Source organism: Polypterus senegalus, chromosome 4 (genome assembly GCF_016835505.1).
Source record: "Polypterus senegalus isolate Bchr_013 chromosome 4, ASM1683550v1, whole genome shotgun sequence".
Lineage (NCBI taxonomy): Eukaryota > Metazoa > Chordata > Cladistia > Polypteriformes > Polypteridae > Polypterus > Polypterus senegalus.
In genome coordinates this window covers 36,550,009-36,574,235 of record NC_053157.1, presented here as the reverse complement: position 1 = coordinate 36,574,235, position 24,227 = coordinate 36,550,009, and the positions used below count along the sequence as shown (strand labels likewise).

Sequence of the window (24,227 nt, the reverse complement as noted above, 5' to 3'; positions counted from 1 at the left end):
AGGGAGACATTCCATTTGTGCAATTGATTTAGGACTATGTTTTGCTCTTACTCAAGTATAGAAACTGCTCTCATTCCCATGACAGGATGGTGTCATGTGCAATATCCTCTTCGTAGAACAACATGACGTCTTGCATTGATTGACAGAAGCAATATTGCTGTCCATTACCCAGAGTAGTGAAAACTGTAAATAAACCTTCCGGAGAATAACCTTAGATTTAATGACCTTCTTAGTTATGCTGCTGGTTTATAGCATATCAATACTTGTACTTAAAGACTGAACCATTTAATTGATATGTGGGAGAAGGCTAGATACTGTATGGGTTTAGATCTATAACACCCAAGTGCTTAGCATACCTTTACTTAGCAGCTTTACTCTTGATGTCCTCGAGGGTAAACCACATTACTGGCAATTAAATCATCAAAATGACTTGTATGTCTTTCTGAAGTGGCTATTTACCCTTTGGCCAATATGTGTATGTTTTAAACAGTGCCAAGGCAGCTTCTTCCTGTTCCACTCCTAAGTAAATGCTTAGGGCCTTTTGGTTGCCACAGCTTCCCTTATGGAAATATTTTTGATGTATAGTCAAGCAGAGATTCTTGCTACTGGCTGTTAAAAGCCTTGAAATCCAACTTTAAAATTATGTTGCAATTACATTAACAATTTTACAGTGAAAAAGTTTATTTAATTTAAAATTGTATTTTTAGAAGAACAAATATATGCTAATAAAGAACAGTACAAATTAGCTAATGTGCCTGTAACCAGCAGGAATTCTACTAAAGTAAATAAATTTAAATCAGTAGTATATATGCATAAGAATCTAGAAAACTAACATTTCTTTATGTTTCAAGCAGTAGTGGCACATTCTTCTTCAATCTTATTTTTTGTCTTACTTTGTGTTTGGCTATTGTCTGCTTACATATATGAGTCTACGTATAAGTCAGGATTCTTAAGGAGTGAGATATCTCCTATAGTTTCCTAATGACTGTTTAATCTCTAAATTTGTTGGCTGCCTTGCATGACGTATCTGTTTCAAGTTTTGCTCATGATTCTTTTTGTTTGAGATCTAGGGTTTTGACTTCCATTTCAGAACATAAAATATCTTGTCATCTATTAATGTATACAGTGGTAGTTTTTCTGCAATATTTTGGATAATAGTCATGCTAGATAAACTCTTCTAACCAACTCCAATTCATTGACTATATTTTGTTTGTAGGTAGTATTTGTTTTTCACCATACACATGATTTTTGATACTGTTATAGTGTTGTTTCTACTTTATTTTTTCTTGACCTTTTTAAGTGCTTATTCTATGTATTTCTTTTGCCCATTTGGGGATTTTGACCATGGAGATTGTTATCTGGATTGATTTTTTGTTTTGACATTTAGTAATGTATAGAAATTATTTGGGCCTTTCAATTGTTAACCATGAGCACATCCTTTTTTTTTTTTTTGTTGCTGCTTTGGATATGATGCGGAATTCCATGGCACATGACATTATCGGGGCAACAGGATATAAGGTCACCTTTGATGACATTTCCTTATCTGAGATTGTGGATAGTCTAAACCTCTTTGTGCGTCTTTATTGTGCTTATGATCTCCTACTTTAAGAATTTTTGCTTGTCCTTTTGACTTTTGATACTCTCAATTTGATTTCCCAGTTCCAATCTTTGCTTGCCTCTGAATTGCGTCTCTTCTCCCAGTCCCTTTGTTCTTTTAAGTTGAAGTAGAACAGTTGCTGAAAAAAATAATTATAATCTCATTGGTCTAATGATGGCCTTTTGCAAACTTAATGCAGACAAAATATTCTTTTTGATGAAGTTTTTTTATTTCAATTTTGACAGTTCCCTTGCTTGATATTGTGATTTCATTTCCATAGTACATTTATGTTAGGCAAAAATAAGACTATCCTTTGCAGCAACAGGGTTCTGCAAATGTTTGAATGTGGTCCTTTTCCTTTTTATAGATTTTAATAATTATCAGACCATTTGCCATGCAATAAACTTGCGCCCTATGCATGCTGGGATAGGCTACAGCTTTTCCACCACCCAGCTTAGAATAAAGCAGTTTTGGAAGATGGATGGGTGAATTTCAAAAGATCTTTTGCTATTGTTTTGTAACTTTCTGTAAACTGATGGAACTTAAACAAGCCTTCCCGAAGCTATTTGAGATCAGGGCATGGTGTCAAGTCAGGTCAGGTTGCGGAGCATGCATTAGTACAGTGCGTTGCCGCACCCATCACACCACGAAACAGCTTGGGATCCTGGTTGCCAACCCCCAGGCAGACACGTGGTCTAGTCCCGGGTGTTATGTGGGTGTCCCCTTGGCCTGTTCCAGTCACTTGCATCCTCAACAATGAGGATCCTGCGAGCTGGATCACCCTTGGGGAATCGCGCTGCATGGCCATAGTGCCGTAACTGACGCTCCCTCACAATGAAGGCAATGTGCCTCATTTGGAACTCCATGAGCAACACAAAGTCAAACCAGCGGTACCCAAGGATTCTGCGAAGAGACACAGTACTAAAGGAGTCCATTCTTCATCTCGGGTCACTAGATAATGTCCATGTCTCGCAATTATATAGGACTCTAAATACTTGGACCTTCATCCTTTTGCATAGATATGGAGAATGCCAAACACCCCTTTCCTGCAACCTCATGAACCCCCCATGCTCTCTCAGTTGTCTACTTACTTCATAGGAAGAGTCACCAGAGACATGAATGTCACTGCTGAGGTAAGTAAACCTCTCGACAAGGTCAACACTTTATCCAGGACACTTGCAAGCCCAGACACTCAGACTCCTCTCTCATTCTTTTGTGAGCCCTGATCAGAGCCTCCATCGACTCTGCGAAAATCACAGCATTGTCAGCAAAGTCAAGATCAGTGAATCTTCCTTCCACAGCCTCTGAACCCCACGACCTTGCCCAATACCCAGTCCATGCAAGCACTGAAGAGAATAGGAGCATGAACACATCACTGACAAACCCCAGAATCAACTGGGAAAACACAGAAGTTCTGCCTCCACGCTGCTTACCACTAAAAGTACCAGTGTACAGTCTGGCCATGATATCCAGCAACCTTGAGGGTATCCCACAAACTCTTAGGATGTCCTTACAGGGCAGCTCGCTCAACTGAGTCAAATGATTTACGAAAATCGACAAAGGCTCCAAAGAAACTGCCGATATTCACATTTGCGTTCTCAGTGCCAAGATGCGGTTGATGGTAGACTTCTTAGGTGTTAGCCTGGAGAGTCGCTCACATAGTGAAGAGTCTATAACTGCAGGTGGAAGCTTCCGCCACACTTTTCGTGGCATTACACATATACAGTAGAACCCTGTGAAGTCGCATTTCAGAGTTTGTGGCCTTAGTCTTTCGCAGATTTTTCCTTAGAACTTAACTAATAATTGTTAGCGGAATCCACAAATATCCTCTGCAGTTTTTTTTATGGTTTTTTATAAAGCAACCGTAGAGGAAAAGGCGGCTTTTGAAGGTGAAAGTAGCCAATCCGAGAGCGTTATTCATTTCTCCTTGTTGCTGATTGGCTGCTGCTCTGTGACGCATCTCTGGCAGATTTAGCCCAGTATACCCATATCACAACAGTTTACTGCGTGTAGCTATCTCAAGTGTTTCGCTGAGCGTTCTCGTGTTTTTCGTTTTGTTCTTCTTAAAGCCCCAAGATGCTGCTGAAATGCTCTGCACCTTCTCCTTCTAAGGCTTCTGGCAATGACCCTAAGCGACAGAAAAAAAATTTAAAAATCCAGGAGGAAGTTGAACTACTGGATTTGCTCCCAGAACTAAAAAGTTATGCTGCAGTAACCACCCGAGGAGCTGTAAATCCTGTGCTTTGCTGTGCAGTCATTATGTTCATTACATACCTTAATCGTACTGCACAGCTAATTCATCATCATCATCATCTTCAGTCATGTCGAATGAGCTATATAAATAAAATGTATTATTTATTATTTATTTATTAATTATATCATTCATTATTGGTGAGTACCCGTACATTTTACTGTATTTTTATTAAGTTATTGTGTAGTTACCCTACTTATACCAAAGAAAATGACAGTGTATACCAAAGAAAACGTGCTTGAATGAATTACAGTACATATAGAGGTAACATCGGTATTTTACATTCTTGGAGACATTACAGTACAGTAACGTACAGTTTACGGGTTTACCTTTAAATTCTTTTTTGTAGGGTAATGTATTAAGCTGAGTTTGAAATGAAATTAAAGTGTTTTGGGGGCATATTTAGTGTTTAAACTAAAAAATAGGCATTTATAGGCATTTTGTTTTTGACCAGATCCAAGATTTGTGATTCTTCACAATTTGCCGGTGCTCTAGGAACGTAACCCCTGTGATTTTCAGTGGTCGTCTGTACTTTGTTAGCATGCCCGTGTCGATCAAACACAGGAAGCTCTGCAATATACTTGTGACTTTACGCTGTAGGAAGATAAGTAAATCAATCAAGGTACATGGGTAAATAACATTCAGTGTTGCTTTTATATAAGTAATATAGCAGTAGAATGTTGTACCCTGTTAACCATAGATTGATACAAGAAAGTAGGGTGAAATGACACCTTTTATTGGCTAACTACACCTTGCCTGATGAAGGGGCCTTAACTGCCTCAAAAGCTTGCATTTGTAATCTATTTAGTTAGCCAATAAAAGGAGTCATTTCACCCTACTTTCTCCTATAAGTAACATCTAAATTTTTTTTTATATTGACCATCACAAAACATAATCACAAACAGAACTTTGCACAATACCTTGGCGAGCTTGGCATGCCTTGCTCATTCTCATCTGAGTTCATCTCTGTTATAGCACGTTTTTATTTGAAAACAGCAGTGTCAGTTCGGGGGGAGTATGAATGTGTCTGTGAGAATAAAACTGAATATAAAAACAAAACAAAACGCTAACCTTTACAAGTACCATACATTTACACCGGCTGTTACAGACTTAAATCAAATGTATGTTTTTATCGTATAATAGTAACAATAAGATAAGATAACTACTCAAAATGTTAATTCTGTGATGCGGCCAGGATTGAACCCTCGACCTCTTGATTATGAGTCAGCAGTTCTTACCGCTGTACCACCAAAGCGGTTGTGTCAATGTTGTACTGTAAACAGATTTCTTTTTCTTCAGATATTACCTTGAATAAAAGCGCACTTGTTTTGTTATACATGTTTATTTGATATTTGGACTTCAGTCTAAACACATTATACACTTCATGTCAAAATTTTGTCGTTACTACTAAAACATGAAATCTGTCATCTTACACTTACTAGATTGTTGTAGACACGGAACACATAAAATGCATGTGTTCCATATTACAATACATTATTTACCCTATACAACTCCAGGCACTTTACACCGAGATAAACAAGGGTTGAGCTGGGAGAGCATTTTGCCCGAGTTGACTTCTGTCAGTGGGAGGAGGGTGGGACAGCAGTCTGCTTGCTGCTTGTGCTGATCGACACATTTACAAAACAAAAGATGCTGATGGAGAGGTGTAAAGGAATTTAAGGTCTGGGATTACGAGTTTTTTCATAGGCTTCAGGCATTCTAGTGTTAAATAGTTTAATGCCAATTGAGTATACCTCATATCAACAAAAGGTGCACTGCAGTCAAAGAGACTACTAGTCAAAGTTAAGTAAATACAGTACATTAGTTTACTTCTAGGGCACATCTTAAAGTGAAGTTAAAAAAATACATGGTGGGAAGAGGGCATTCTGTTGTTTCATTACCTTCTGCCACACCAGGCACTCTTTACAATGCACAAGCAATGAAAGCAATGACACAGGAGATGTTTTGTTTCATATAAATATTGTTTCTTGATTAGAGTATATTTTTTAAAATTGTATATTAACATTGATTTCTTTAGAAAGAGGATTTGAGAAATCAGTCGTGTGACAAGTGGGAAAGCTTTCTTTTATAGGCTTTACGTATTGTAGGGCTTGCTTTTGCTGAGGCAGTATTCAGTCAGTGTAGATCTAAATTGTTGTTGATTTGTCTTCATGTAATTTTTCTTCATGTTTATAAAGGCGTTTTAAAAGGAAATATTAAAGTTCAGTTAGGCTTGCTTTAATTTGCTCAAAGTGGAACCAAAGGAATAGCTCTTTGAATATTTTTTTTTCCAGTGTTAATTTTTTTCACTGTATAGTCTATGCAGTTTACATTTACAAAGATTCTGTGTTTTTAATTTTATGTGCAATATATGTTTATTTCAATTTATCATTTTTTTTGTTTTGCAGTTTGCACAATAAAGGTATTTTGAACATAAATAAATTCAATCAGCTGACTTAATTCTTTAAATAAAAAAAAACAAAAAAAACTTAAAGCACATGTGTTCCGGAAGGCATTTAATCTACCCTGACATTCTGACTTTTTTACTCTTGTCTTCCTGTCTGTCCAGGTATACAGGATGATTTATATTTGTACCGCAAATTTTGTTACTTGTTGAGGGTTTTCTGATAGTATTTGTGTTTTTGGATTTTTTTTTGTCATTTATTGTCTGTTATTCTAATTTAAAGCTTTGAGTTTCCCATATTTATCTTTATTTAGTGTTTTATGTTAATAATTCTTTGTGTGTAATATTGTGTTTGATCTTTTTTTCCTTCTTTTTTCTGTTGATCATTCTAAAATTCTGTAAATTACTTTGAGCACAGGAAAGGCATTTATATAAATAAATTGTGTTTTTATTATAATTATTATTATAGCTTTAGTTGATTAAAGTGGTCATTATGAAAAGAAACATCCCAGTAGAACTACCCACTCTTAACCTATAAAATTAGGCCTACAGAGGCACCTAAACTGAATTAATTCTGAAAGGTTTTCCTCAAAGGAGTATACTGTGATATATACTGTAACCGTGATAATTTGCAATGCTATTGTGATATAAATTTTTGGCCATTTCATCCAACCTTAATCCTCTGTCTTCAGTTCTGAAATTCATAAAGCTCTGAAAAGTTTTTAGACATCAAATATATAATTCAAAGTGTGCGGAACATGAAGACACCAGTGATGACACATTGTGTGCAGCATGTGTCACCCATTTGGAACCTTGATGCACCTGAGCATGGATAAGGATACATTTGGTAAAATGGCTCTAATTTTAGGTCATCATGTCAATTTAAGGACCAAGCCTCAATTATTTTAATATTAATTCTGTTTATAATCTTAACACATGAAAAGTTTAAATGATATCAAAATGATACCCTGCGATTTCTTGTCTGTTTTGTTTTCTCACTCCTAAGTATGTTATATATTATTCGGTACTTTAACATAATACTAGATATAAGATATTTGCAAATGTTGTACTAAAAATTGTTTTTTAAATAATCTTTCCACAAGTTGAACAGTACTTAATAACAGCTATATAAAATGAATCACATTTATATTCTTCATTTGTATTTTTGAAATGCTTTACTTCAGGAAGCAGTGCATAAGATCATCAGGTCAGCTGTTTTTGAATATTCCCTTTCTCACCTTAACTTGGAGGGAGACCACTTCTGTGGTGCAGTCATCCCCCATTTTTTAGGGCTGCATTTTTATATAGCAAATTTACCTTCCGACAATTGGCCTTTTTTGTTTTCCAGGGCTTTTGGAAGAAGGACTTATTCAGAATTCATTGCATTTCTGCATATTTTTAATAACATTTTTTTCTTATGTATATTTTATTGTTTCTTTTGTAATTTTAGTTGTCTTGTGTTGTATTTAAATGTGTTGTAAAACTTAATCAACATTGACATAACCTGCAAACTTCCAGCCCTTGTAACCAGGAAAAATGGCAGTCACACACACGTTCAATTATTAAGAAACATGCCTCCTTTTTTCTAAATAGGTAAAAATCCCATCAAAAGATGAAGCTTTTGGGTATGCTTTATATATTTCGTTAGATTATTATAATATAAGGTGAAGGCATCTTTCTATCTGTAAATGAAAAGCACCAAAGGACACATTCAGGAATCCAAAACACTTTTGTTCTTAAGGAGTTAGGAAACCTTAACAATTTATCTAAAGGCTTTTGCATTTAATCTGTTTTTTAATCATTTAATTATTGCACTGCTTTACATTGCCTTATAGGTGTGTTTATTTTATTAAATAATGTGTTTATATAATTTTCAGTTTTCTGGATTAATCACTAAATTATGTTTTTAATTGCAATTTTTGATGTATTGGAATTGATGGTAAAACAACAATCTTGTGAAATTTTTCTGTTTGTTTTGCTGCCTTATCTTATGCCAGGTACTCCTATCCTGTATGTTTTATGTAGATGTTATGTACAGTACTATTTAAGTAATTTTCATATGATGGCTAAACTGGTGAAAACATTTTAAGTAAGTGACCGGCCTTTTACCTATTATGACTAACATTAGAAATTAGAAATTTAGACTTCAGTGTGTTTGAAAGATGGGCGATTGCTGGAGCATGTTTTGTTGAGAAGTAGTTTGACTTTGTAATATTTTATTTGGAACAGTGTGTAAAGTCATACTGAAGTTTCAAAGCATCAGTCCGCAGTGTATGTGAAACAAATATAAGTTACTAAAATAAGTTACATGATATAAAACAATACATCTTAAAGAACTGATAATAAATCATATTTACAATAAATACCATGGAAAATGAATGCCTCACAGTGCACATGATATTAAATAGAAATTTTAAAGCAAAATGCTTTTGTTTATTCATATACTATATTGGAATAATAAATTTAAATGCTTGAAACAAAATTTATTTAAGAGATTTTGGAAGTAGCAGCAGGGAAAATCACATTTACATAGAGTTGGTTAATTTTAAACAATGATAGCATGTAATCTTCACAGCTTACAGTACCTAAATAAAAATTCTGACATTATATAATGTTAAAGTGTATTTAAGCTCTTTCACCAGTTCCCATGATTGGCAGGATGACTGCACACATATAGCTGCTTTTGTAAAGAACCATCTTTTTGTTTTTGAGGTTTTGTTGTCCATTCACTTGTTAAAATGCTCACAAATTGATTGAGCTAATCTAACTTGTAACTAGCTCATTTTATTGCAATCTTTAAAATCATGAAACAACAAAAAAAGTCCAGTAATCCTGAGTCAATCGAATTTATTTCTGCCTGGCAATTATCTTCAAATAATTATTTCAGGATTTTGTCTATCCTAACTATATATATGACAATGTACTGTTTGTATCAAATTACTAGAAAGACCTTGTGAAAAAATGTAGCATTTTCTCTTGGAGCTTTGAATCTTTGTTTTATAAATGATTTTTGCTGGCTATGAAATCCAATAATTTGATAGTAGTGAATTAGGATTCTGTTTATATTTTGAAGAAGGTGTGTTTAAACTGTGGAAACTCATTTCAGTTATGTTTTTCCTTGCCTGCCTATTTATTAGTTCATGCAATATTACTTTATTAAAACTAATATATACTGTATATTATATATTTATGTACCTATGCATAAATTCATCAGTTTTTTTTTTTATTTATGTTACAGACCCGAGTCCAACATTGTATCTGCTCTGTGGGCAGTGATCATTCAGTGGGATTGTTAAGTCTGCGAGAAAGGAAGTGCATTATGCTGGCATCACGCCATCTATTCCCTATTCAGGTGATCAAATGGAGGCCATCAGATGACTATTTAGTAGTTGGATGTTCTGATGGCTCAGTCTATGTCTGGCAGATGGACACTGGTGAGTGAGAACATTGCTTTATTATATATTGAACTGCAACTAACATATGTTAGAGAAGAGTTTCCTTTTTGAGTATTGTCAATATTTTAATCATTGTTTTTGTATAAATTTCAGAATCTGCAAATGATTAAGGCATTTTTAGACATTCTAATATTTTTGAAAATTTTTTTTTTGTTATTTACATCTTTGGTGACATCACTTGCATAGGCATTGCACTTGTCTTCAAGAAAGCTCTTCTGTTGCAACATCATTGTTGGGCACGAGCCAGCCTTTGACTTTGCAGGCACCATTTTACTAAGTGAAGTGCCTACAATTTTATAATGTTGAGAGGCTGCAGACACTGCCTAGTCTGACACATTTCAAAAACAAATCCAAATTTGTAATAAAAGATTTAAGAATTTTAGGGTTTTTGACTTAAAAAGTAACTTTTACCCCTTTTATTAAAGTCTTTCTGATCATTTGCTTTTTTAGTGTTAGTGATTTCAGAATCTTTGCTACTTGTTTTCTTTTTCCCCCACTGGCAATTACCATTTCTTATGGAAGATAATTTCCAGTTAAAATAAAGATTAATCTATGATGACTTTGCAGACCTCTTAATAAGGTATCCAAACTGCCGTGAGGATTTTTAATTTGTTAAGTGCCAGTTAGGTGATATGTTTGCATTGTTTTACATTCATTGTGGAAAGCACCATTTACTGCTTTAACACTCTGTATACGAAATTGTAAGACACTCATTTTTAAATTTTATTTTCCCTGAATTTGTTATGCATCTTAGAAATAGTTGCATCTTACAGTTGACTTACAGTGGGTACGGAAAGTATTCAGACCCCCTTCAATTTTTCACTCTTTGTTATATTGCAGCCATTTGCTAAAATCATTTAAATTATTTTTTCCCTCATTAATGTACACACAGCACCCCATATTGACAGACAAAAAAAGAATTTTTGAAATTGTTGCAGATTTATTAAAAAAGAAAAACTGAAATATCACATGGTCCTAAGTATTCAGACTTTTTGCTCAGTATTTCGTAGAAGCACCCTTTTGAGCTAATACAGCCATGAGTCTTCTTGGGAAAGATGCAACAAGTATTTCACACCTGGATTTGGGGATCCTCTGCCATTCCTCCTTGCAGATCCTCTCCAGTTCTGTCAGGTTGGGTGGTAAACGTTGGTGGACAGCCATTTTTAGGTCTCTCCAGAGATGTTCAATTGGGTTTAAGTCAGGGCTCTGGCTGGGCCATTCAAGAACAGTCACAGAGTTGCTGTGAAGCCGCTCCTTCATTATTTTAGCTGTGTGCTTAGGGTCTTGTTGCAGGTAAACCTTCGGCCCAGTCTGAGGTCCTTAGCACTCTGGAGAAGGTTTTTGTCCAGGATATCCCTGTACTTGGCCACATTCATGTTTCCCTCGATTGCAACCAGCCGTACTGTCCCTGCAGCTGAAAAACACCCCCACAGCATGATGCTGCCACTGCCATGCTTCACTGTGGGGACTGTATTGGACAAGTGATGAGCAGTGCCTGGTTGTCTCCACACATACCGCTTAGAATTAAGGCCAAAAAGTTTTATCTTGGTCTCATCAGACCAGAGAATCTTATTTCTCACCATCTCAGAGTCCTTCAGGTGTCTTTTAGCAAACTCCAAGATAGTACCATCCAACCTGACAGAACTGGAGAGGATCTGCAAGGAGAAATGGCAGAGGATCCCCAAACCCAGGTGTGAAAAACTTGTTGCATCTTTCCCAAAAAGACTCATGGCTGTATTAGCTCAAAAGGGTGCTTCTACGAAATACTGAGCAAAGGGTCTGAATACTTAGGACCATGTGATATTTCAGTTTTTCTTTTTTAATAAATCTGCAACAATTTCAAAAATTCTTTTTTTTTGGCTGTCAATATGGGGTGCTGTGTGTACATTAATGTGGGAAAAAATTAATTTAAATGATTTTAGCAAATGGCTGCAATATAACAAAGAGTGAAAAATTGAAGGGGGTCTGAATACTTTCCGTACCCACTGTAAATGAAATATTAGTTAATGGGAGAAACAGTAAAATCTGCTGTATGATTCGTGATACATAATCTTGGTTCACCCTGTTGCCATTTCATTTTAACGCAGCAATATACAGTACGTTTAGCTTTTCTGACCAAGTTAGGGCTCTCGGGTGACAAGGTAAGGAACGCTAAAAACTGTTTTATTAACAAAATGCAAAGTAATGGTAAATAGTCCTTCCCCAACCCATTTTAATGTAGTTTTATTTGTCGAAAGTTCTCAGCATTAATGCACAGGCTCTAATGTATTAGCTCTTTAGCTTTTTTACTCATAGCCTCTCTGTCCTGTAGATGTAGGAGTGGCTGAATTAATGGCTACTCCCATAACAGGGTGGAGTTTCTTCTGCTCATGTGATGGACTTGTTGGCCTTTATAAGGGCTGTCTTCAGGCCAAGTGACTGAAAGTGGTAGAGATACAGTATCTCAAATGCATTTTTAATGTATACTGGCTGTATTTGCAGTGTTTGAGAATTAATTTTCACCTCAAATACATTTTAAAGTATCTCAAACAGATGTGCTGTGCATTTTAAGATATCTGAAAGTGATTCTGAGATGTATCTAAAGCACTTACTGTTAAATTTCCTATTTTTCCAATTCGGCTTACTGTTTTAAGATATTTCAAAACAAAAAAAATACAAAACTCAGTTGCAAAAGTTTGTGAAGTCATTAGAATTTCCTGGGTTTTTCCATTAATTTTTCACAAAAATTTGGTCTTCAACCAATGCATAATCATAAACAAATACACTTTACTTAAACTGATAACAGAAAGATATGTGAAGTAGAATAAGGATCCCAGTAGGGAAAACCTAATTTAACTGCCTAAGGCAAATGAAGAATGTTGGTAGAGTCATGAACTCTCTAGCAAGGTTGTGCCTTCTTGTAGAGCAAGTTCTTTCTGAATGTCGAGTTCCTGTCACGTGGTCTTTTTATTCAGAAAGCACGTTGCTGCACCCACCACCCGGATTGAGATCTGAGTGCAGCTGTGCAACGGATTACACCTCAGCACCACACTGAACAGCGTGAGGTTTTTACAGTGGCTGGAGTGCCAATCCTTCCACCAACCCCCTTCCGAAAGGTATTAACTGTGAAGCACCCTTTTACTTCCCCAGTGTTACCCCTTCAAACACCTTGTAATGAGGTTTACATGGAAGGCACGTCACTTTTAAAGACTGAAGTTGCTGAAACCTTCCAACTCGTCAGTCGATGGTGCGTCTCTATAAATGAATTATATGTAGTGCATGACTAACTGTAAGTTTTCATGCTGATTCCAAGGTATGCATTGCCTTATACGTTGCTATGCAAAATGAAAATTATTTTGATAGCTTTTCGTAAATAATGGCGAAACACTTTATGAAAGTTAACAAACAAACCATAGACAATTTGGTTGCGGTGTACCCACTATGAAAATTCACAAAGTCTCGATAATTTAATTAAGTTTGCTTCAAGATTGGATGATTGAGATTGCCAGGTGGACTGCTCACTTGTTTTACTGGTAAAGAAATTATTTTACTGAGACTTTGTTCTCTGTAATATTTTTTTATTTCAAATCCTCAAAACTCAAAATGAGTTTTTATTAAGACACTAGCTAAATTAATACAATAAATGTAAAAATATTTCATATCTCTTGCCCTCTATGTACCTTAAGTGCCTTTCCTTCATATCCTTGTGTGTCTGACTGTGTCTGGACCAGTGCACCCTCTGTTGAGCTTTTTTCCGCAAAGCCTACTTCTCAGACTCTGTCATTTTGAGGTGCCTTGCTTGCCTCCTGTCTGCTTTTATACTTGATGTATTTGAAGATGACTCTCAGCATGCCTAATACGCCTTTACTGCTCCTTGTGTGTCTCATACTTGTACTTCCTCTTTTAATCGTATCACCAAAGCCAAACTAACCAATCACACCAAAGCCATACTGACCAATCAGATTTTTCTGAGGAAAAGACACACAGACCTTAAGAGTTTTATTATGTTTGAAAAGAATTGTTTGAAGGACAACAAAGAAACGTGCTGTCTGCTTGAGTACCAGGTCCCAGGGTAATGGAAACACAAGTGGATGCAGGTGATAAACAGTTGATTGTTATCTTCAGAGAAGCTTGGTTTATATAAACCTTAATCTCAAATAACAATAAACCTTTAAAATAAGAAAAAAAAAAACACTGTTCAAATGCAGCCTAAAATGAATACCAATGCCATAAGCAGCTTAGAATAAAAGGTAAATCTGTGCCATTCTTAAGAAGGTTAAATTCAATGTACATTGTTTCTAAAGACTCAAAGCTTGCACTTTAAATTAGCATTTAAATTGTTTTAAACACCTAGGTTACATATTTTGGCTTTAGTGTACACTCCTTATCACCAACATGTGCTCTGTTTTCATCTCATGAAATCATGAAACAAAAAGATAAAGCCAGGTTATGTACTGGACTAATATAGCACTTGCTCACATTGCAGACTTTTTGCAGAGAATGTCTAGTCTGTTTTTTGGTTATTTAATAATAGTGTAAAATATTACATTATATTAAATCTAATTCTTCCTTTTTTAACAGTTTCAATCTGAGTTTTCCCCTAAACACAGCACTGAAACTGCCCTGGTCAAATTCACAAATGATCTTCTCCAGGCAGCTGACATGGGACTTTTATCAATTCCTATGCTTCTTGACCTCAGTTCTGCATTTGACACCATATCTCATCAGATACTTTTGAAATGTCTAGCTAGTTTTGGAGTCTGTGGCCTTGTTCTCCAGTGTTTTGTTCCTACCTTACTGAATACAGTTTGTTCAAATAAGGGGATTTAAATCTGAGAATGCAGTAGTTACTCAGGAAGTTCCGCAGGGTTCGGTTTTGGGGCTGCTTTTTTTTCTCATTTATATCTCCCCAATAGGTAATATCTTCCAGCACCATGGTATTAAGTTTCATTGCTCGATTCAATAACACAATTTAAAACTGCCCTCAAAACTTATCTTTTCAAGCTGGCATACCAATTATGAATTTAACACGGTTACTGCCTGTTATCTTTGTTTGTTTGCTAATTATTGCTTTGTGATTTATCATTCTCTTGTTTTTATTTTACTAATGTTGTTTAATTTTATTGTGAGGTGACCTTGAGTGCTAAGAAATGCGTCTATTAAATAAAATGTATATTTATAATTAAATTTAAAATTTTGTCCTAAATTACTGAAGCTTTAATTAGACTAAACTTGGCATAATTAATGGTTTATTTGGTATTTTTAGCATTAAATACCAGGGTATACTGTAGCTCCAATGGCAGCCATGAGACACTTCACATATTTGGTTAGGTTAAGACTCTTTTTCCTCTTTTCTACTTTCTCACAAATAAAATCATGAGTGATAAAGGTTTTGAAGAAAAAATCATAGGCCTTTTAAGCTACAGTTATCTGATGGGATTTTCTATTCATCAAACCTAGCTCAGAGTTCACCATATACATTAGCGCACTTCTGCTTACATTACTGCATTTTTAAGAGGTGTGTTTAGTTTAAAGGATGTAACACTCACATCAATCTGTCACCTGTCTCTTATGAAGAGTTATAAGTTCCCTATCTTAGGAATCCTTCTTATGCTAAAAGAAACACTGTAATGACTTCTGAGCATTGTGTATTGCACTCATATTCTTGCCCTTGTCCAGAGACTGAAAGTACGTTCTTTTGCCATGATGGAAAGGGACAAGAAGATGAGATGTTTGAATGTTTCACAAGTTTGAATGTTAAAGGTATGCTGGTCTGCCATCAATGCTGAAATTGGAAATCTAGGTTGATAGTAAGAAATTCAAGTCACTAAGGCTGTTTTTCCTAAATGAATCCCCAAATAAATTAAAAAGCTAAAGATCTGGGGTTCTGTCTGCAATTTTGGATTACCAGACTGTGCACAGCACATACCTTATGCAGTCGCATTGATCATGTCACAAGCCACACACTCCTGATCAACTCTGTGTAGATATGTACAGAAAATAACATACCATAGTAAACAATGATGGAGTTTGCAAAAAGATGGGAATGATTTCCAGTATTAAATATACTAAGCAATAAAAAAATAAGGAGACACTAGGATTAAAATATCCAGGCAGTCTGGTGTGCAGGTATACTCAGATATTGAGTTGAAGCTCAAACCTGATTAGCAAGAATAACTACACATGGGAGAAAAAAAACTGTTTAGGTGAGATGTTGTTTTAGCTTTCACTGCACAAAGATGTTTGCAGAGGGAAGTCTTTGGAACAGGTGATGCCCTGGGTGAGTCAGGTTAGCAATGATCTTTGGGACCGTCTTCCTTTGCCTGGTCCCATATACAGTAGGACTTAAATGTGCAGTAAATTGCAGCTTATGATTCTTTCACATGCTTTGATAATGCATTGCAGATTGACCTTAGCCTCAACAAAGGCAGCACCAAGCCAGACAGTTAGAGATGAAGTCAGAATGTACTTGATGATGTCTGTGTAAAATTGGACTAGTATTGCTTGAGGGAGGTTGAATTTCCCCAGGTGACACAAAAGAACATTCTCTGATGGGCTTTCTTAATAATACACGTGATGTTATTGTCCCCCTTAAGGTTTTGTGACAGCACTGGGCCCAACAACTTAAATGATTCAGTCATCCCAATGGTTGAGCCATTTATAGCAAGTGATAGGTGAGCAGGTGACTGTTTTCTGAAATTTGTGATCATCACCCTGAGTTTTTTCATTGTTATGGTCCAAATTATTATGGCTACACCACAATATCAGATTTCCCCCCTTTTGTCTATATATGAGCTCATCATTGTTGGAACTTTTGCCTATTATTGTTATGCCATCTGCAATTTTAAGAAGTCTGACAGACGAAATGCCAGATGTACAGTCATTTGTATGTGAGAAGAGTAGTGGGGAAAGGACACATCCCTGCGGTGCTAAAGTTTAATGGATCAGACACGTGTGCCCAACCACACATACTGTTTCCTGTCTGTAAGAAAGTCTGTTATCCAATGGCAGATTGAACTGGGTGAGTTTCTTGTCTAGGAAGTCTGGGATGATTCTATTGAAAGCAGAGCTAAAGTGCACGGACATGATCTTCTCATATGTCTCTGGCTTATCAAGTTGTTGGAAAATAAAGCTCAGACCTAAATTTGTTGCATCATCTACAGACTGGTTGGGTATGTTTGTAAGCTTTTGAAACATTCCTGAGGTAATTCAGAATGAAGAAGGTGTTCAAAGGTCTTCAGTACCATACAGGTTAAAGCTACTAGTCTGTAGTCATGTAGGCCTGGGACCTTATATTCTTTTGCTACTGGAATAATGTTAGAGGTCTTGAAGTGGGCAGGATCCAGGGATTGGTTGAAGTACTGCAAACACTGTAGACAACAGGTCTGCACCGTGTCTGAGTGTGGAATGGGAAATAAGGTCCAGACCTTCAGCTTTTTTAATATTTTGATTTTTGAATAAGCTGCAGATATCTTTTACAGTGATGAGAGGAGGGGAGCTGTAGAGTAGTAACAGTGACCTCATCAAGTAGATTTATGTCCCATTGTCATTTGAAGCAACTGTAAAACTGGTTTAATTGATGATCCAGACTGGGATCAGCAGAACTGTTTGATATTTGTTTCTTGTAGTTAGTGACCTTTTTAAGGCCTCCCCAGACTGATGCTGTCATTTGCAGACAGTTTTTCCTGCATGAGCACCTGTGATCAACAAAGTCGTAAGATGCACAGATGTAGTTATAATATCTGGAGTAGCATCAGGTTGCACCACTGCGACTGATATTCCAAAGCTTTTCCCTTGTATGTGTTACATAACTTTTCATGGTGACAAAGAATTTAACAAAAAAAGACAGAAAAAGATGGAGCACCAGGTCACTTTGGCTGATCAAACTATTTATTTGCCCAGTGACACTGTTGATATTGTGTAAGAATGCTTCTTGAAGTTTGACTACTATTTATTGGTGATAACATATATTGTAGAGAGGCATTATCTGAAATAACCTGTCATCATAATAATGTTTCATTATGTGTTAAGGACAAAATTGAAACTTGTACATGAGACCATTTTATTATTACTGTTATTATTACTACTTATTGTTTAAATTGCACCATTTTCTAAGGCAACCTCAAGCAATTGTGAGATATACAATTAGTTACATTTTTTGTTTTTCCAGTTAGAGCATTGGCAGGTGAAGTGACTGAGTCATGCTCACACTGTTTTAGTAATGGGCTTTGAATACTTAACCTCAAGACTTGAAGTCCAGAGCCTTAATCATGCCGCTATGCCGCTGTGAAACTTCAGATTCATATTATTCACTTTTCTCTGTTCTGTTTTCATTATACAATGCAGGAGCTTTAGATCGCTGCGTAATGGGCATTACAGCTGTGGAAATCCTCAATGCCTGTGATGAAGCAGTGCCCGCAGCTGTTGATTCACTCAGCCACCCTGCAGTCAACCTTAAACAGGCTATGACTCGCAGAAGCCTAGCAGCTTTGAAGAACATGGCTCATCATAAACTGCAGACCTTTGCCACCAATCTGCTGGCCTCTGAGGCTTCAGACAAGGTAAGACGATCATTGCATGAAGCTTTGCTGTTGTAAATGTTTCTATTCTGTGCCTAATACCGTCAGAAAGGCTTCACCCATCTTCAATTCTGAATTGGATTTAGCGGGTTGGAAAATATTATGTTATGGTTATGTTGTTACAGAACAGTGGTTTATTAACAATAAATACAAGGTTCTGTTTTCCTTTTTCTTTTATGAGAGTATAATTCATTTTATTCGTTTTTTTCTGTAGTGTTCTTCACTTTACATAGGCTGAAGATTCTTAGAGAATGTCTGTGTTCTTTATTGCCATAAATCAGTTTATACCATTTGCATTGTGTAATTTAGCCCATGTATAGTAAAAATTCTTAAGCATTTTTCCTACACTGTTCTTCCAAAATTCCTGTTTGGCAGTATTTCTGTATTTCTTGAACAGATTCTGACTTTCAGAGCCAATCAAATCAAGAAGGATATAGATATGGCTAAATGATACCAGCAGTGTCACTCAGTCTGTGACCCTGAATAAGCAGCTTGATATAGCAGAACCTCGTAAAAATGAAATGCTAAAAATTAGGATTGCAAACCAGGTAGTGGTAAACTGGGAGCAAATAGTAGATGCATTTATTCTTTATATAGCATAAAGCTATTCCTAGGATACCACAATAGGAATTTGTTGTTCTTTTGTCTTTTTACATGTAGACTTTTACCTGTTAAGGATTAACTTTCTGGCAGTGTGAAGCACCAAATAAAATCATATTGAGTAAATTATCAGGAAGAGTGATCATTGTAAATCCTTATTTCTGAGCCATACGTTCTGCACAAACACTGATTCATGGACTGTTTTAAGCCTTTTTTTATGTGACAACCACTTCTGAAGCATTTCGTCCCTTTTTTTTCTATAATGATGTGATATGAAAGGATACACATGGCTTAGGTATGTTGTGACAGCACAAATGAGATTCACTTGGAATTAAGAGGTCTAATATGTACCAAGGAAATATTCTCACACAGTTACACTACCACTGCCAGCTTAATCCATCCAGTTTTGGTGATGGTATACTCACTGGTGCCTCCTGTTCTTGTTCCTGATTTGCAGGAATGGAACTATAGTTAACCTTCTACTACTATAGCCTGTTTAGTGTTGCTTTCCACTGTTGTAAAAAGCTGTGAGTTTAGCATTTGTAAACTTTCTGATAGCTTGAATGAGCCTAGATTAGAAGGTGTTTTTCACCAAAGTGCTGCCACTCTCTGGAAGTTATTGTATTGTGTGAAAATCCAAGTAGAGCAGCTATTTCTGAGATTCTGAAACGAACATTTTTACATCGCGTCTTACCCATCGTAATGTTTGGTCAAACAGCTTCTAAACTTATTCCCCATATCTGCATACATATCAACGGAGGTAGCACAGTGGTAGCAATGCAGCTTTGCAGTAAGGAGACTGTGGGTTCGCTTTCCGCGTCCTCCCAGTGTGAAGAGCGCTTTGAACAGAGAGAAAAGCGCTATATAAATGTAAAGAATTATTGTTGTTACTAGTGGGCTTTGCTTGCCAACCCCCCTGCCTGTGCTATACACCAGCAACTTTGCGTCTCTGCTTCTCGCAAACAACAAAACTTTTAATTCTCATGGATCGGCCTCATCATTGGGAAGAAACACTACTTTTCCCTGATGGCAACACGAATTAGTCGATCTACAAGTCTCCGACAAAGTTTAAAGCCAGACAATATCTACATACTTCTGTCATATCACCTATGTCAATATATTCAGTCTCTTTTTGCTTTTAACTTTTCGTCAATATCGCATTGAATTTTTATTCCATGTTTGGAATTACATTGTGACAACACAACTTATAACTGCCTGTGAGTGAATATCATTTCTTTCTCTCTACACGAACTGTGTCTGACAATAGCATTCACACAAATGAGAAATGATTGAACCATGTGCATGGTTGTAAATGTTTTAGATGTGGGCAGGACTTTTCCAAATCTCTTTGCATAAAGTCTTGTCTCACGGGGCTTGAAATTTTCTCTTGCAGGATTTCAGTTTCACCAAACAACCAATCTTTTAGTTCTTGCAAATATGCCTCTTCATTGTGAAGAAACACTACTTTTCCCTGATGGCAGCACAAATTAGACGATCTACAAGTCTCCGACTTAAAGTTTAAATCCGAACAATATATTCAATCTCTTTTTCGCTGTTCCATTATTTCACCAAGTAATAATTTGCATTTGTTTGCTCTACTGCGATCATAACTATCATTTTTTTGAGACTTTCGAATTTTCGCACTTGCATTATCTCTAACCTGCTCTGCATGTATATCGTGCCAATGTTTTTGAATTCTTTACGACGTTCTACTTTGTCATTTACTATTTGTCTTTTAATTCGGGCCCCGAGTGTGGTTAAATCTCTTGGCAAAAGTCTCGTCTTGCGGGACGTGAAAGTGTCTCTCTTCAAAATTTCATGTCTTGTCGCAGGGTAAGAAGTCTCGTCTCCCAAGGTTTTTTTTTATTATAATAGGGAGATGTACTTTGAGTTACAGCACCATGACTGGCCTTTTGCAATCATTAACAAGCAGGCTATTTCTGTTAAAACAAACTGAATATATATGTTTACATAATTATTTATAATTTGTTCATTTCATGGGTTTTCATTTACATTTCCTAACACTTTTAAACCTTATTATTGATATGAATGTTTCTTGGTTATAATACCACAAAATCCAGCCTTCTCATAGAATTTAAAGGTAAACGTGCTTACCTGAGAGCTGTACCCATAGTACTCATTTACTGTATAATTTTCCAAATGACTGTACGTCTTTTAAACTCATTGAGACACCATAAATAACTAAAAAAGAAGACCAAAAACCATGTATGAAAGGAAAATGTTTAACTGTTGCTCTTTATCTACCTTTTTTTTCCTCATTTTCACTCCTTATAAAAATTTGTTTTGGACTGTGAGTGGTAATACTTAACTATTTTTTGATTAACTTATGTTAAGTGTTTAAATAAAACTTTTATCAATTATATAATAACAATTGCCTTGCAAAGTGTAACTGTCTTCATTGCATCGTACAGCATATTGTTCATGTAAATATTATACACAATGTCAGTAGTCAGGACACACATCAAATTTATTTACATCCAGGAATAGAGTAGATACCTTCAGCAAAAGCAAAGAGTGTTAAATATAGAATGGATTGTGAGCATTTTAGGGGAATAGGGCATCAAAGTTCACAGTAAACTGTGTAATATTGTAGCTGCTACATTACATGTAGAGGCATTTTGAATAGATATTAAAGAAAAATGTTTTACAAAGAAGACAAGAATTTAAATATCAGTAGGTCAGAGCCAATAGGCTTGCACCCACAACTTACTTTTGCACTATGCACAATTTATAATTATATCACAAGTACTGTCTGTGCTACTTCTTAGATAAAGACTGACAGATGGAATTAGTAATATTACTTAGTAATACTGCATACAAAAAGTTTTCCAGTCAGACATACAACTTGCAGCGTTTTTAAGAAGTTAACTGCTGAGGTGTAGAAATGGGACATCTCAGACACAGTTGTTGAATGTTTGTGATAACATACAAAACATTGGGGCTGCCAATTCAGGCACTATCATGAACCAGGACTCTGTACGTATTTAGCTTAAGACAATGTAATATCTCTTGATTTTTGTTTTTTCTGCAATTTTCAGTCGTAGCCTTCATTCACATAATCTTGGTGAGTCAAAGGCAGTTTGTGTCACACTTCTATAAAGCTGGTTGTGTAATGTGACATACCCAGTGACTCACTCCAACTAGTCTGTGACTTGCTACGACAGAATCAAACAGGTATGATTTCTTCTCTTTATGTGCATGAGAACTGATCATCAATGATTGCTATTCCGAAAATATAACTCAACACCAGCAACATTTATTTTATTTAGTACATTTTTATACAAAGAATGTAGCTGAAAGTGCTTTACAAGGTGTCAAAGAGAAAGTTACAAGAAAAGAAAAAACAAATAAGATTAGGTAAGAATATTGAGTAAGTAACAAAGAAAAAAAATAAATCCATACAATCTTATAAAACATAGATATATATAATTATTAGAAGAAGAAATCATATAATGGAGTGACGAGGAGTAAGGAACGCAAGGGTTTTGGACCTCACAAGGAGAAGAGAAGCTGGTCTGTCTGATGTTTCAATTTTATGTAGCATGACAGAAAAGAAAAAAAGAAAATTAAGAGCAGAAGCTGTGGCTGAGCACGCCATACCTTTTAACCCTGCGTATAGCATGGGCTTCATCAGGCAACATGAAATTGGCTGTCAGAAGAAGGGGTGATTGCTAAATGTGACATAGCCAGCAATTTTCGGTTGTTTAAAATGACATGGTCCAGTGACAGGATCAGCAATTGCAGTTGGCAAATCTGACACACACCGCAACTAGAAGTCACATAATGTCATGTTGATTTTAGATGAAGACTGACGAATGGAATTGGTGGTACTGCATAGTGATACTACATACACAAACTTTTCCATAGAGGCAGTAATAATGAGAGAAGAGAATTAGAGATCTTTGAGGCACCACAAGGGCATATTCAAATAAAACGCGACTTAAAGTGCTATGAAAAACATGTTGCAATGATTCAAAGTGACATTGCTTCTGGATATAAAGATCCTGTGTAGGATGAGGAGGGTCCAGGCAGGTGGAAATCAGAAGTAATATTAGAGTTGTCATGGTTGTCAGTCTTCTGGTCTGCAGAGGGAGTAAGAGAAAAGGTATTAGTCAACAGTGCCCTCTGGCTTTCCAGAGGAATATTACAATTAACTAAGCCCTTAAACTGTCCCCTATTCGCATTCGTGTGTCAAAGCATACAGCTTACTTTTGAATAGCTAATTGCTAAGCTGTATAAATGTGGTTCTGTAGGCAGTTGTTGAATGTTTGTAATAACACAAAATATTGTGGACACAAATTCAGTCACTTTTGTGAATCATAATTCTGTAACATATTTAGCTCATACACTGCAAATTGTAGCCAATAACAGATTTAACATCTAGCGTTGTTGTGAGGAGAGACTACCTGAACATGACTGTCAGCACTGTCATTGTGGATGTTCTTAACTGCCAACCTAACAGTAACAAGCTACTGTTAAGCTTCCAATTTACGAACCTGTCAATAGGCTTCTATTCCTTGAAAAAAATCAAATCAGTAATTTAAAGATAGTTTGCAACATGTTTTCACTTATAATTAAAATAAATTTTCCTCAACATAATACATAAAAAAATCTTTTGTGAGAAATGTATCCCAGTCTTATTTTTATTTGTTATTAAGCAGTGTGTCTCTTTTAGCAATTAAGGGTTATTATCAAAGTGAATCAAATATTGATTTGAACTGCTATAAAGAGTTTGTTAGTTCATGTATGTATATTTGTGACAGTGCAGGTTGGCTCCATGCTCTTGTTTGTCTTTGGGAGCCTCTTGAACCTGCCATCCTCAATACCATAATAGAGATCAGCCATGCAGATGAGGACACAAACATTCAATCAAGAGGTAGTGGCAAAAATGATACAGTGCTTTTATTAAAATCCAAAAACAAAACAGTGTCCAAATTAAAGTACAGTGCTTCAAACATTCAATAAATAAATAATCCATAAAAAAGTGCAGTCATGGAGTTTAAAAACGGTCAGTACATTTTCCATAAAACAAGGTTAAAATTACGCAGGAAGCTGTCCCTTAAAATTTCTGAGCCCTGGTGCATCTCTTGAACACAGACGTCTCTCCGACTTATCCTATTCAGTTCTTGCACCATAGAGAGACTTCATCCAACAGGTGCAGACAACCCTCAGTTCCAGCTTGTGTCCTCACTGCCCATCCCATTGCATTAAATAGGTCACGACTGAGCCTCCATGCCTTTGAGTCCTACTGCCACTCCCTGGCCTTACGGGGGAGTTCTTTCAGAGTAATCAGCTACTGTTCCCAAGTTCAGCAGAAGCAACCCTCAGTAACTTGAGTGCC

General features: G+C 36.1%; 1 protein-coding gene across 4 annotated transcripts in view; it reads left to right on the top strand.

Moving 5' to 3' along the window:
* LOC120527253 (WD repeat-containing protein 7) overlaps positions 1 to 24,227 on the top strand; it is a 522,770-nt gene that overhangs the window by 81,562 nt on the left and 416,981 nt on the right. For all 4 annotated transcript variants that reach the window (XM_039750464.1, XM_039750463.1, XM_039750462.1 and 1 more), the window contains 2 exons: positions 9,491 to 9,686; positions 18,033 to 18,247. In XM_039750464.1, the coding sequence (XP_039606398.1) occupies positions 9,491 to 9,686; positions 18,033 to 18,247 (411 nt within the window). The remainder of the gene's footprint in view (positions 1 to 9,490; positions 9,687 to 18,032; positions 18,248 to 24,227) is intronic.